The 15,261-nt window shown below is 44.6% G+C and overlaps 1 protein-coding gene across 1 annotated transcript; it reads right to left on the minus strand.

The window, feature by feature from the left end:
* Nucleotides 1-13,833: 13,833 nt before the first annotated feature.
* On the minus strand, nucleotides 13,834-14,998 carry LOC147435324 (uncharacterized). The gene has a single exon (XM_086488395.1). It carries the CDS (start codon nucleotides 14,810-14,812, stop codon nucleotides 14,096-14,098), a length of 717 nt encoding a protein of 238 aa, XP_086344521.1. The 5' UTR covers nucleotides 14,813-14,998; the 3' UTR covers nucleotides 13,834-14,095.
* Between the last annotated feature and the right edge of the window lie 263 nt (nucleotides 14,999-15,261).

The raw sequence follows: 15,261 nt of genomic DNA on the forward strand, positions 1-15,261 counted from the left end.
AAAAGTAAGAAAAAAATAAAGTATGATTATGTAAATATATAAGAAAGGTAAAATAAGCCACCTCATGCCTGCGGGGTAGCCCATCCCCACCTTGCCTCCTTTTTTCTTCACTGTTGCCCCGCCGGGTGTCCCTTTTCCTCTCCTCCACTCAAAAGGTCAACCCCCTCTCTCTTCCCCTTGTCCTTTCTCCTTTCTCTCTCCCCTCAAGCTACCCCACCTCTCACCAATAATGCATTATAACTCACCAATAATGCACCCTAACTCACACGCAACTTACCCTATCTTCCAAAATAGCATACCCCACCCCCTCTTTCTCTCTCCTATCATATCCCATCACCCAAATACCCCTCTCTCTCTCTAAAGGGCGCCATGTCTCTTCTCTTGTAGCTGAATAACCTCCCCCACACTCACACACACTCAGTTTCACTGAAAAAGGTGCCCACAGACCCATCCCCACCCGGTGGTTACCTGATTTTTCTTGTGTTCACACACATCTGCACACAGATTCACCTCTGAACACACTCCCCTCTCTCCCCTCTTGTAATTACTTTATTCTCCATGTCACCTCTCACTTTTTTTCATCAACCCATCTCTCTCTCTTAGTCTCTCTCTCATGAGACTGCTGTTCTGGCACATATACACACAGCCAGACAAGTGGGGCCCACAGTCACATGGCCTATGTAGATAATGATTTCTTCATTTCTAAATTCAAGAATTTCTCCCCCCTCCTCCCCTATATAAAGAGGGGTCACCATCACACTAAACACACACAATATCACCAAAGAACACACTATCCACTGTGTGTGCCTAGTGCACACACACACACCCACACCATCACCATCACCGCAATCACCATGCTTGTCTTGAGCATGACCTCTACACCCTTGGCTATGGAAGATGAAGGGCAACTAAATGAAGGATGATGGCCATAACCCTCGTGCGAGTCTTCGCCATCAACTCCCACCTATCCGCCATGTGCTCTACCACTCTCTCCCTTCTCATTCCCCTACCCTATGCTCCCCATTTCATCGCCTTATTCTCTAAATAAAGCTTGAGGTTTTGTGAGTATGTTTTCTTGCAATGTTTTGCCCATGTGAGGTGTGCGGAATCGCCACCTAGTCTTGTGTTTGGAGTGAGCTTGTGTATGTGTGAAGGGTGTGCGGATTCGCCATCCTTTTGTGGTGCCTAAGTACTAAGCCGCTATACCCCCTCCCTCACTCTCTCTCTCTCTCTCTCTCTCTCTCTCTCTCTCTCTCTCTCTCTCTCTCTCTCTCTCTCACTTGATCTCATTCCCTTTCCTCTTCATCATTACTCCCAAGCATCCATCTCTCTTGGATGAAAACTTTGTTATGGTGGTGTGTTGTTTGCGTCCTAGCCGTTGAAGCTAGGTGGTGCCCCCTGTTTGCTTTACCATGACAGGCTCGAGGCGCGCCATTCGGTCCCCGGTGTTTTAGAGGCTGTCGGGGTTCGGGGTTCGCTTTGCTCTCGTCACTTGTTACTAGAGTTCAACAAGCCATGGGCAATCCGTCTCTCCAAAGTGAAGTGCAACGGCAGCTCTGTGCTCACGGGATTCTCCAAGCTCATCACCATGATGAGAGAACACCTAGGAAGCCTCCTTGTGAGACTACCAAAAGAGGTCTCTCTCCGATTCGGGAAGAAGAAGAGAATCCATACGAAGGGCTCAAGAATTTACTTCTTGATGATGCATCTCCTTCCCAAAGGAGAACTCAAGTGCCTCCACCGAAGGAACGAGAAAGAAGCGAGTCTCCCGCCACCTCGGCGGAGATGGCTCCACGAAGACGACGGACTAAACTCTCTCCATCACCACCAAAGCGGAGAAGACCATCACACTCTTCTCCACGCCATGATTCAAAGAGGCATGATAAAAACAAAGAGAAGAAAAAGGCGAGAAAGAGGACACCCTCTTCTTCGTCCTCTTCCTCTTATGAAAGCTATGGTGAAGACGACAAAGATCAAGACAAGAAAAAGGCGAGAAAGAGGTCACCCTCTTCTCCACCTTCTTCAAATTCTTCACCTTCTTAACAAAGTGATGGTGCAACCTTTGAACCATCAAAAAGAAGAGGCCATAGGAAATCCTATGCCGCATGGAAGAGGTCATCCAAGCTGAAGAAATTCAAAGAGGGAGGGAAGAGCATCTCTTTCCTTACCTATGATGGTACCTTTGGTGCTACGGACAAAGTCTTGGCCTTTATCCAACAATTCGATACGGCGTTTGGAGATGAGGGCTTCACGGAGTCCTCTAAGCTACGCCATGTAGCTATGCACTTTCAAAAGTCCGCCAGACAATGGTGGTCTAGCCTACGAGCCAACGGTGAAGCTCCACGAACATGGAAAACTTTAAGAGCTTCCATTATGAAGCAGTTTTTGGCCACCGATGCCAAAGACAAAGTACTCACCGAATGGCGAAGCTGATTTTTGTTAAAGATTCTCAAAATGAACCTAATGCTTTAGCAAAAGAAAATAAAAGCAACCAAAAGGAATTAGAGTTATCCAATTTTCTCAAGGGGTTTCAAGATGTTTTTATTGACGACATCCCTTGTGAGCTACCTCCTAAACGAGGTAATGATGACCATGCAATTGAACTTCTTCCAGGAAATTCACCACCTAACAAACCTCCTTATAGAGTTTCTCAAGCTCAACAAGAGGAGATTATGCGGCAAGTGCATGAGTTAGTTGAGAAGGGTATGGTTAGGCCAAGCTCATCTCCATTTTGCTCACATGTGCTATTAGTGCAGAAGAAAGACGGCACATATCGTATGTGTGTCGACTATAGAGCACTAAATAGGATCACTATCAAAAATAGGTTTCCCGTTCCACGGGTAGAAGACCTATTTGATAAGCTACAAGGATCGACCTACTTCAGTAGGATTGACCTAAAAAGTGGCTATCATCAAATAAGGATAGTTGATCAAGACATTGTAAAGACCGCATTTCGCACCACATTTGGTCTTTACGAATACATTGTCATGCCTTTTGGCTTGACCAATGCACCAGCCACATTCAACCGCTTGATGGAGAAGCTGTTCAGGCCTCATCGAACCTTCATTGGAGTGTTCTTTGATGATATTATCATCTACTCTAATTCATTGGAGGAACACAAGCAACACCTCCAGGTAATATTTCAAGTTTTGAGAGAGAATAAACTTTATGTTAATCGAAAGAAAAGTGAATTTTTATTGCAAGAGATTCAGTATTTAGGTCATATTATCTCTCAAGATGGCATCCAAATGGATCCATCAAAGTTAGAGGTAATAAAAGGATGGCCTAAACCAAGGAATCTTCATGAACTAAGAAGCTTTATAGGTATGTGTACATACTATAGACGCTTCATAGAAAAGTTCTCACAAATTGCGGGACCATTACATGACCTAACAAAGAAAAGCGTTAGGTATACATGGTCTGCTAAGGAGAACAATGCTTTCGAAAAGCTTAAAGAAAAGCTTATCTCTCAACCTGTGCTTACACTACCGGATCTCTCAAAACCATTTGAGGTCCAATGTGAGCTTGTGGTGATTGCCTTGGAGATGTTTTGCTCCAAGAAGGGCACGCCATAGGCTATGAGAGTCGAAGGCTCGACCCTGTTGAGCAAGCTCTAAGCATATACGAAAAGGAACTCCTTGCAGTTCTACATGCCTTGGACTCATGGAAGCACTATTTATTGGGGACTCCTTTCATTCTGCGAACGGATCACCAAAGTCTTAAGTACTTCATGACGCAGACCAAGCTCTCCGACAAACAAATGAGGTGGGAAAATTTCCTTTCGCAATTTCATTTTCATATTGCTCACATTGCTGGCAAACATAATCAAGTAGCTGATGCACTCTCAAGACGGCCGAGAGTGAATGCGGTTTCCATAGCAACTCACGATGATCTATCTTCAATGATAGATGAGTATGCTATTGATCCCGATTTTAAAGATGTGATTTCAGCCCTTGCATTAGGGAAGAAAGAAGAACCATTTACTTTACAAGATGGTTATCTTCTCTATGGCAATAGACTATGCGTTACTAACTCACTACATGAGAAAGTAATGTATGAATCTCATGCTTTACCTTATGCGGGGCATAGAGGGATTCAGTCTACCTTAAAGGGAATTGAAACATATTTATATTGGCCTACCATGAAAGTGAACATACAAGAGTATGTTTCTAAATGTGTGGTATGCCAAAAGACAAAATTTGATAGAGGGAAGCAACTTGGATTGCTTCAACCCTTGCCAATCCCTAATTCACCATGGGAGAGCATATCCATGGACTTTATCTTTGGATTGCCTAAGTCTATCCATGGGAATACGAGAATATGGACGATAGTAGACAGGTTCAGTAAACAAGCTCATTTTATACCTGTCAAAAAGACTATCAAAGCCCATCAAATGGCAACCCTCTTCATTTCACAAATCTTCAAGTACCATGGCTTGTCAATGTCCATAGTGTCGGATAGAGATCCTGGAATGACCATTAATTTCTGGAAGGGTCTCTTTGAGAATTTAGGGACAAGGCTAAACTTCTCTTCGGCCTATCATCCACAAACGGATGGCCAAAGTGAAATAGCTAACCTAACCATTCTCGATCTACTAAAAGCCTATGTAACGGAAGTAGATCAAAGATCCCAATGGGAGAAGTACTTACCCTTAGTGGAGTATGCTTACAATAACACTGTACATACTTCCACGGGAAAAGCACCTTTCGAGGTAATTGAGGAAAGATCAAAAAGTCCTTTGCTACTTAAAGTACATGGGAAGATCTTCGCTGCAGATGAGTATAGCCGAGACTTGCAAGAATCTTTTCAAAAGATTAAGGATGCTATCTCTATCTCACAGCAAAGGCAAAAGGCTGCTGCTGACAAGCACAGAAGAGCCCAAGCCTTTAAAGAAAACGATTGGGTCTTGTTAAAGTTTCCCAAGGCTCGATTAAGGCACACGACGGGCAAGAATCCTACGGGCCACCAAAAGTACTATGCTAAACTAGCAAAAAGGTACCATGGTCCCTTCCAGATTCTTAGGCCAATCAACGAGATGGCCTATCAACTCAAGTTGCCCAATCATTGGCTCATACACAATGCTTTCCATGTGAGCCTATTAAATCCTTACAAAGGAGAGCCACCTCAAGAACCAACTATTGAAGACCCACCGGAGATCGAGGACCAAGAGGAGGTGCTACAGCCCGAGTCCATTCTCCGACACGAAGACAAGGTATTAAGAGGCAGTAAGACTATCCGACGATATCTTATTAAGTTTAAGAATTATCCTTTTGAAGATGCTAAATGGATGCAAGGCATACAATTAAAGGATAACCTAAACCTTGTCAATGCTTACAATGCTTCCCAAGAGTAAGCAAATGTACAAAATGTTAAAAATGAACAAAGTTTTTGTCTTATAAGACTCTCTTTTTCTTTATTTGTGCACAAAAATGAAGTAGTATGCATGCTTAGATCAAGTTTGCGGAGACGACGTCTCCCAAACACCAAGTAGAGCTTGTCACTCTACTATGGAAGACTGATAGGACTAATGTGCAGACATGCTTGCGGCAGCCTCAGGCTCTCAAGCGCCAAATGGACTAGTCATCCATTGTGGAATGATGTCGTAGGGTAACATAGGGATCCTCTACCCGCTAAGAAAAGGACTCATGAACATGCTTTATCTTCTCTACACCATAGTCGAGGACGACTATGATTTCAAGAGACAGGTAATGTCATAATAATCAATATCTAATTCTCCTAAATGACTTTCTCATATTAAACTGATCATTTAATGTGGGGAAGTGCCAGGGGAGAAAAGGTTAGAATATTGGTGAAGCTAGCAGACCGGCCACAGTAGGGATCCAAAGGAGAGAAAATAGGGATCCAAAGGGGGGGGGCCATCTGCAAAAGAGCCATGTGCAACAATGGGCTAAAAAGACCCTAAAGTTCAGCCCATTAAGACTTCCAAAATGCTAAGGTTCCAAAATTCAAAGGTTGTGTCCAAAGGTCAAACCTAGGGGAAATTGGATGCTTTCTGTGTGTAAAAAAAGTATTTGCATATCCCTACATGGGAGGGGGCAAGCCCTAAAGGTAGGGGATGAGAGAGAAAATCACACACACACACACACACACACACACTCCCTTTACACAAAGGGAATGAGGGACACATGTCAGCTCCCTAGGCCAGATGCCCACAAGGTGTGTCCAGTTTCTATTGGATGACCCTTGAAGTGGACCAATGAGAATTAAGCTAGAGTAAATCTAGTTTAATTAATTTAAAAACATTTAATAAAAGAAACCAATGAGAATTAAGTCTCCTAGAAGACTATTGAGCAGTCTCCCAAGGGGTCCAATGAGCATTCAGGAGCCCAATGGCTTGCCTGATTCCTATTGGCCAAGAGGCAAAGGGGTCCAATGAGAGTTTAGTTTAATTATTTAATTACCTAAAGCTCTCACAAAAGGGGAAAGGGGGACACATGTCAAAAGGCTATCACTTATGCTGCTTAATGGTCATTGGCTTGACTTGGGGAGAGCCAATGAGGGCTCAGCAAGAGCAAATAGCAAGAGGGCTTGCCCAAGAGAGAGAAGGGGGCTGATTTTTGCAAGGCATTATCACACACACACTCACACACAGTCTATGTGTGAAGCAAAGAAGACTATCTCTTCCCAAGCTTTAATGGAGAGCTCATCACCTACTCCAAGCTTGTGAGATAGAAGCCTACATCAACACTCTCTTGGCATGTGGATGCAAATCCAACCAAGAGCCAAGCTTCAATGCATGCTCATCTCCTCTACCAAGCTAAGCTATGCTAATATGAGTGATTATGTGAGGAGATGTATATCTTTCTCGTAAGATACTCCTTCTTCCTCTCAATCTACTCTCATACCCTGCTAGCTCTCACCATCTTCGAAGGTGTGTGAGGTCTTGGGTCTGAGAACGGGGATAATTAAAGTTGTGTTTGTTAAGTGTTTTGCTTAGTGCATGAAGCTTTCATCTTCATTGCACTAGCTAGTCTTGAAGGAACACAAAGAATTGTATTGTACAATGTCTCTCTTGATGGGAGAAACCATAATACAAAGCCTTTTGGAGGGGGGACAGTCTCCATGCAAATCCGGTCCTCAACTTTTGTCAATAGCTTAATTTCTATCTCTTTTGAAAGTATTGTCGATGCTATCTAACTAGGTGTTATGCTTTTTGTTGCTCTCTCCACCCAAGCACTCTTGTAATTCTTTTTAGGAATCTATTCTAATGAAATGCCCACTATGTTCATGCTAATTTCCGCTACACATAAGTTATTAGGCCATTAAATGTTACATAACATTTGTAAATGTGCCTGCTACCTGCAGTGTGCACGGGGAAGCTGTCTGCAGCAAAGAAAACAACAAAGCCCAAAATTGTCCTGAAAAACAGTGTCTGTGTTTTTAATTTCAGACCCACCTGCACCCCGAATCAGAAAACGATTCCTTGTACAAAGTCGTAGAGCTTGAAGCCAGCTCCGTTTTGAACCAAAAAGTTTTGCAATCGGAGCTTTGTAGCTCAAGTTATGAGCAAAATAGTAGACTGTTGTCAAACTGCCAAAAACTGAACGACTTTCTTCTGTGCTTCTTTGAGCTCATAGAAAAGCTCAAACTCACTTCCCACCTCGACGCGCGAGCTGAATGTATCAATCTCACAATGCTTCCATGTCTATGGAAGCTCCAAGCTCCAATCTGTCACCGATGTAGCCGTTGCAAAGCTTGCCGAGAAGAGGGAAGATGCTGTACACAGTGGGCTGATCTGTAGAGGAGCTCTGGACTGATCTGTGAGCACTAGGAAGCTCCTGAGAGCTCTCTTGCAAGCCTCTGTATGGCTGTCCACAAGCCTCCTCTATTTCTTTGCTCAGATCTGTGACCTCTCCGCCATAGCCGACGAGTTCATCGCGAAGCCGTCCATCTATGCTCTCACACCTGTCGCTCTAATACCAATTGAAGGGGATCGGAGAGCACCACAAACGAAGAGTGAGAGAGAGAAGGAGACACACAGATATGGGTGGGGAGACTCAAAAGAGTGAGCAGCCCCGTATACACTTATGCTATGTATAAGGTATACAAGTCAGTGGGCGCCCAGACTCTGGGCGACCGGACAAGGCACAGGCGCCTATACCCCCACAAATCTTGCCAGCCTGCTCAACAAAAATTTAAAGGTATTCCTCACGGCTTCAAAAAAATTAAAACATCAAAACCTTAAAGATTTCAAAAAAATAAAAAAACCTAGGTTTAGTGTAATCCCACCCGCAAATAAAAGAATTACACTAAACCTACATAGCGGAGTCCTACCGATATGATTTCACCGACCTTACATAGCGCAAGAAAACTCTACCTACATAGTATAAGGCAATTCTAAAGAGAAGGAAATGCTAAAAGAAAGGTAATGGAGAAGAAATGCACTCCACCACTCTTTTATATGAAAATGAGATGTCTTTTTACTTTCCATTTTAATGGGTTTTCATTTCCTAAAGACTTTTCTTTTTAACGGGGCTTTTTCTTTCCTTTTTTTCTTTTTTTGGCCCTACCTTTTTCGTGGGGTTTAAACTTACCCTTCGCTTATGCATTTGAAATGTTTTTATTTTATGAGATTGGGTCCTACTCTATATTGCATTAATTTCTTTTTATTTATCTTTTTATTATTTTTTTTTATAGCAAAACTCACAATTGTGAGTGGATTAGATTGAGCAACCCAAAAAATTACAAGGTTTCGTCATGCTTATGTTAAGCCATGACATCATCCAGGGATCATAATTACAATGAGGGCAGCCACCCCTACCACCCCGTCTCATTCTGATATCTTTTATTTATCGATGGCCAAGATTTGCCCCCATCTTAGGCATTTCATCTGCTGACAACAAGGCACAAGTAGTCCTAGACCAATCCTCTGAGTGTTGCTTGCGCCCGAGTGCCCATATTAGCACTTTGCTTTCTTGTATAATTTCTGCGAAGCTTGCCACCTCAAATCCTCCTTCAAAAACTCGGCGGTTCCTTGTCTGCCATACATTGTGAAAGAAGAAGTATCTGACGATCTGAGTGCTGACAAGGAGAGCAGGACTACCTGAATTTTTTCCTGCAAGGCATGGGTCAATCTTGAAAAGACTAATTTTCCATGTTCTCTGGACCCACTTGCATACTTTCCCTGCGAGGCCTTTTATAGCTAGGCAGTCCATGAATAGGTGGGCCAAATCTTCACTAGCTAACATGCACCCCAAGCATCGATCTGACCCAATCCCTCTCTCCTTAATCTTCACCCCCGTCAGTAAAGCACCCCAAATAACCTTCCATAAGAAAACCTTCATGTATTGCGGAACCTTTGGCTTCCAAATGTTTACCATTACATGCTCCCACCTTTCCTCCGGCCATTGCTTTTTCCATATCTTGTTAAGGGGGCTAGACCAATTCTTCTTTTGCATCATTGTCTGACAAATGCTTTTAGTATGGGGTTTCCACAATAAACTGCTTTTGGGCCATTTCCAGGCATTCCAGTCCAACTCCGAATCACAGATTGGCATCACTAGATTGTCAAGCTCTTTCATCACTTTGTGGACAAGCAAGACCTCCAAGCTATTAAGTTGGTATTGGGCAACCATAAGGTCAATGGTTTTCCAACTCTTGTTGCCACTGTCCCAAAAGTGCTCAAGCCGGTTCAGACCCTTGTTATTCAGCTTCCTGGCTGTCTCAATCCAATAGGGAGTTTGTGGTAGATCTACAACTTTGGAGAGCCAGGGGGACCAATGCAGGATGGAGTTCTTGAAGTATCTAGCTTCTTCTATATTGCATTAAATTTAATGATTTGGAAATTAACATATATCTATCTAGATCTACTATATCCTTCTAATCTAGAAACCTTGAGAAAATCTAAGTCCCGACAAGTAGGTGACCCAAAATTTTTGAAGCTAGTTTGTGTGTGTGTGTGTGTGTGTGTGTGTGTGTGTGTGTGTGTGTGTGTGTGTGTGTGTGTGTGTGTGTGTGTGTGTGTGTGTGTGTGAGAGAGAGAGAGAGAGAGAGAGAGAGGGAGGGAGGGCTAGATATTTTGCCATATCGCGTAGGCGCTAGTGCACTGACGTCCGAGGTGCCAATTGTCAAGGCACATGAGGAGGGGTAGGGCTCAAGAGTAGGCAATGACAAAGGACTCTCCGTGTCTTGCTCTCTCTCTCTCTCTCTCTCTCTCTCTCTCTCTCTCTCTCTCCCCCCCCCCCCCCCTTACTAGGTCAAAGTGTGCAGAATAGAGATAGGTTGGATGCACGGCTGAGAGTGGTGGCAAGATTCAAGAACCAACTAAAGTGTGCGTGCACTCAATAAGCAACAAAGCTGCACTGACTTGTACATGCACCAACGATGGCGAGGGGCAAGGCTTGTTGCACAGAGCCGTGATCCGGGTGGTTGGGGATTATTTTGTTTTCCAATCAAGAGATTCCTTGGGAATCTGACTCTCAAATTGATGAGGTTTTAGAGAGTTCAACCTACATGACAAGCATCGGCGACGAAGACTAAGACAATGCGTGTGGAAGCCAGACCTTCTACATGGAGGCAGCTCTACAATTGCAAATGCCCACACCTATGCGTGGCATGGAGGTGGATGAGACCACGCGATGGTGTATTGTGATGCTGGATGAGACCCCACAGGTGAGGTTGAGGCCGGATTGGAGGTAGAGTAACGTGGGCAATGACCGCAAGACGGACATGAGAACGCACAGAAGGGGAGGAGCAACTGCACACGAGGGTAGGGGCTACGCAGAAATGGGTGCAACAAGGGACTTTTGATTTTTGTTAAGGTTAGGATATGAATCCTGGGGTTTAATTAGTTAATAATTGTAGAACAGGTCAATCTATACTATCTTTAGGAAAGTTGTTTTCGAACAAATGTATTTCATTTTAGTTTACTTTTTTGCATTTTTGTATAAGGTGTGTGTTTGTGTTTGTGTGTCTATTCCTATTATTTCTTAATCTATATATTAAAATGGAATGTGTGTGTGTGTGTGTGTGTGTGTGTGTGTGTGTGTGTGTGTGTGTGTGAGAGAGAGAGAGAGAGAGAGAGAGGAGGAAGAAGAAGAAATGGAATGGGTGTGTGTGTGTGTGTGTGTGTGTGTGTGTGTGTGTGAGAGAGAGAGAGAGAGAGAGAGAGAGAGAGAGAGAGAGAGAGAAGAAGAAGAAGAAGAAGAAAGTTGTGAATCCTTTCTTATACCCATTTTCCCCAAAAAAATAAAAAAATTAAGAGAAGTTGGACATTCAAAGATAGGTTGTGGGGGTTTGGAGCGAGGAGAGATTGTGACCATTATGACAACAATCGGCAAGAGAGAAAGCGATCTCATGAGGTTGTGCATACACACCACAGAGAAGATGGATCATTGTGTGTGTTTGTAGATGCTAGTTTACAGAGGTTGAGAGAATTCTCGAGCTAGTTGCAACTATGCCGATCATGGCCAACATCAACAACTGCGATGTTGATCATCGCCCTATTAAAGCTTCTCCCCCCTTGCTATCACCCTACCTCTTCTCCATCAAGTTAGTGACCTCTTCTCCATCCATTGCCACCCCAACTACAACTTTGTTCCTTCACAATGCAATCGATGGGACCTCTCTTTCTTCATCCTCGCACCTCCGCCCTACCTACCTTTGCAAACCCTACCCCCTCACCGAGAATTATGTAATCACACATGCTTGAATAATCAAAAGGACATTAGAGCGGAATGATAGCTTTGTAAGAAATGTGTGTGAGAGAGAGAGAGAGAGAGAGAGAGAGAGAGAGAAATCCCTACAATTTATGAAGCTTCTATCTGTGTGTTAGAGAGAGAGAGAGAGAGCATCTTTAATTAGAAACACACACAAAAACTATGAGCACTAGTATAGCCAGCGGCGGCTTCGCTGCCTCCCTCTCTCTCTCTCTCTCTCTCTCTCTCTCTCTCTCTGCGAGCATCGAGCCCTGCGCTCCGCTATCTCACTTTGGTTCAGAGGCCACTGCCAAGAGGGCGCTCTGCTGTCTCACTTTGGCTCAGAGGCCACTGCCGCGAGGGCGTCGGATTCAGCAGACACTGGCGCATGGCGGAGGGGGGGGGGAATTCCCTCCCCCTTTATCCTTAGTATAGATGTACGTCAAGACCCAAGCGAGAGAAGGTACCACCAAAATTTTATTCTCTGAAATTGGGGCTCTGCTCACCTCGCCCTGCTCTTTGCTTTGCAAAAGCTTGCAAAATCTGCACACTAGTGCATATTGTTATTTCATGTGCTTCATCAAGCACATTAACAATGGGCACTGCAAGATGAGGCCAGCTCTCATGTAGTGAGTTGCTTGTGACGAAGAAGCAGAGAACTGTAATTAGTACTTGTTTCTATTGCAAGAGTGGCATGGAGTAGTGAGCATACATGTAGGGAGGTTGCAGCCGGGGTAGAGAGGACACACGCTCGATCGAAGCAACAAAAATGGGAGGAAGAGTCGAGGACGAAGAGGCCCAAGTGGCAAGGGGTGCTGCTTCTCTCGAGCTGCGGGCCGGTAGCCAACCATCCTCGAGAAAGAGAGTGCTCTCTACTTTTGGGAAGACAAAGGAGGGCCGACCTATCCAATGCACGAGGTGAGAGCCTACCTACCTACTCGTAGATCCACCGTTTTATTCATTAGATTGCCAAATTCCTTTGATTCCTACCTCCCACCTTCCTCCTTGACATTCCTACCCTTTCAAAAAAGGAGCGGAGGAATCTGAACTCAGAAACACTAGAAGAACGAGTTCTCATATCGTCCCTATAGCCAACCAATCACAAACGCGACCTTGTTGCCAGTAGCAAACCACAAAATGAAAAACAATGCTCATCTGACCTCGCCTCTCGCCGTCGTGGCCCGATTTCACCTAATGCCCTCGTAGCCTTCGCATCCCGCATCGCTTTATCCAATTTTCCTCCCTCACCTTGCCTCCCCCGTCTGTCGCCATTTGCATGCAAGCCTGCCATGCGGCACCCCTTCTCTTTTAGTTATATTTGCCAATGGGGATCTTTACCGATTCTGCTTAATAAAATTATTAAAATGATTGGGAACCCCCTACCTACTGGGTGCATATGGAACAGTGTTCGGGAAAAATCATTTTCCCAAACATCCAAAATGCCTTTCCTTGATTTGCCTAGAGGAAAATTTGGAAATTTTGGTTACTTTTTAGGGTTTTACATTATTTTTTTCTATTTTGGGGAGGTATTTCTCCTTTTCCCCTTGAGTTTAACAGACATTTTGGAAATTGAAAACGGCACACGCATCTAAGAAGAAAAGACCTATCCGTAGCTTGAGGTGAAGCTCCAAGAGTTGGACGCATATGGAAGAAGAAAAGACCATACCCGTACCTTGAGGTGAAGCTCTAAGAGTTGGACTGTGGACATATATGGAAGAAGAAAAGACCCATCCGTAATTATACACAAGAAGTTTTGGACAAATTCTCAAAATAATTCCCACATTGTGACTTACCTGAACATCATGAGCTTCTGTGAGGGAGGCATTGCATACCTAGCTAGGTATGATTGGAACAGGGGCAGGGGACCGCGGGCAGCCGGCCGGCCGGCTGTCCCCTGCCCCCAATCATACCTAGCCAAATATGCGTTGCCTTTCCAGCAGAAGCTCTTGATGTTATGCATTGTATGAAAAACACTGAAAAAGACTCTGACAACATGAAAAAATTTCTAAATCTTCTTGTGTTAGAGGTGAAGCCGAGGATTCCCGAGGACTCAAGGAGCCCACCCCCCCCCCCCCCCCCCCCCCCCAAAAAAAAAAAAAAAAAGGCTCAATGCTAATTTCCTCTTCCTTATTAAGGATGCTCCTCACTCTCTCCACCTATTCATGAGACAAGCGCGTGAAAACCATGTTCTCTTACCGTCAACAAAACACTTATACAACTCATGACATCCTCAAAAGGCTTTGAAACCATGACTGCACCACCACCATATAAAAGAGAGAGAGAGAGAGAGAGAGAGAGAGAGAGAAGGGCATGGTGCTACAGCAAAAAACAGGGCCTCAAAAGGCTTTGAGGCCATGACTGCACGACCACCATATAAAAAGAGAGAGAGAGAGAGAAGGGCATGGTGCTACAGCACAAAACAGGGCCTGCCTTCATATCTAGTAAGGGCATTCTCCACAGTAACCACAGTCGGCATCACAGGCTGTGTAATCAGGGACACTACCGTCGCTGTGGGGATCATCATGCGGGTCAAAGCCTACTCTGCGTCCAGTAATAAGGATTCCGCGCTGCCCCGCATCTTCCTCAAGCTGCTCTGTGGATGTCAGGGTCAAGACCTGTTTGATGATACCGCTGTTGTCTCGGATCCACTCTCTTCTGGGCAGCACCCGGGTCGTTATCTCCTCACCATAGTCATCGATATCGTCCTCTCGCACCAGCGACAGCATGCCATCAAAGATGGTCTGCAGGAGGTAGAAGATGTTCTGCAGAGGTAACGCTTCATCCAAGTAGAGGTCACGACTCCCTCGGTTTGGTCGCCTCGCATTCAGGCAGGTGAAGCTGCACTTCCACCTGGGCGCATCGTCTGCAAATGCTTGTGCTGCCTTCGGCAGGCTGAAATTGACCTTCCGTGGAAACCCATACTCAGTGCGTGTGATGGTGGATAGTGCCATCAGCAAACCAGTATCGTCCTCCTGATCATGATGAGCTGCGGCCTCCTCCTCTTTGAAGCCGTGCTCAGAGACGAGCTCCTCCTTCCATCTCACCAGATATGGCTTCGCCCGCTCGTACACCTCCTCGATCGGCTCCACCGCCCCATCCCGCAAAGCACCGGCATACTCAGAGTTGAACTTCACATACGGACCAGCTCCTCCCATTTTCCTGGATGTTCACAGTTCACTACAGCAGAAAATAGAAATGCACAAGAACTTCAAGAAAATAGAAATGTCAAGAAGGCTGCGCCTCTATGCCAATAGAGTAGCCATGCCCATGGTATCTACTAATATATGGGACCAGGGCCCGGGAAAAGATAGGTTCGCTTTATCCAAAGCCTGTTCAAAATTTAAAATGGCCAAGCTTCAAATTTGGGCAAGAAGGTTCTCAATCCACTTCAAATTATGGAACTTCTAGTTATAATATGAGATTTTTATTGTCATTATCCCTCTCTCAAATTTAGAGTTACCCTGTTTGTATGCGTGTGAAAAGGTTCGAAAGCCAGATCCACAAAAAATGTTTCCCGAGCTTTGGTATGGGTGTGACGGAGCCTTTTCTTGAGCGTGAAGGCATGCTATTCCTCTTTCCCAAGGCAACAACATCATCGTCTTCA

This window comes from Adiantum capillus-veneris, chromosome 18 (genome assembly GCF_014529385.1).
Source record: "Adiantum capillus-veneris isolate H3 chromosome 18, ASM1452938v2, whole genome shotgun sequence".
Lineage (NCBI taxonomy): Eukaryota > Viridiplantae > Streptophyta > Polypodiopsida > Polypodiales > Pteridaceae > Adiantum > Adiantum capillus-veneris.

Coding starts and splice junctions, on each gene's coding strand:
- LOC147435324 (XM_086488395.1), bottom strand. CDS start 14,812: ATGGGAGGAGCTGGTCCGTATGTGAAGTTCAACTCTGAGTATGCCGGT.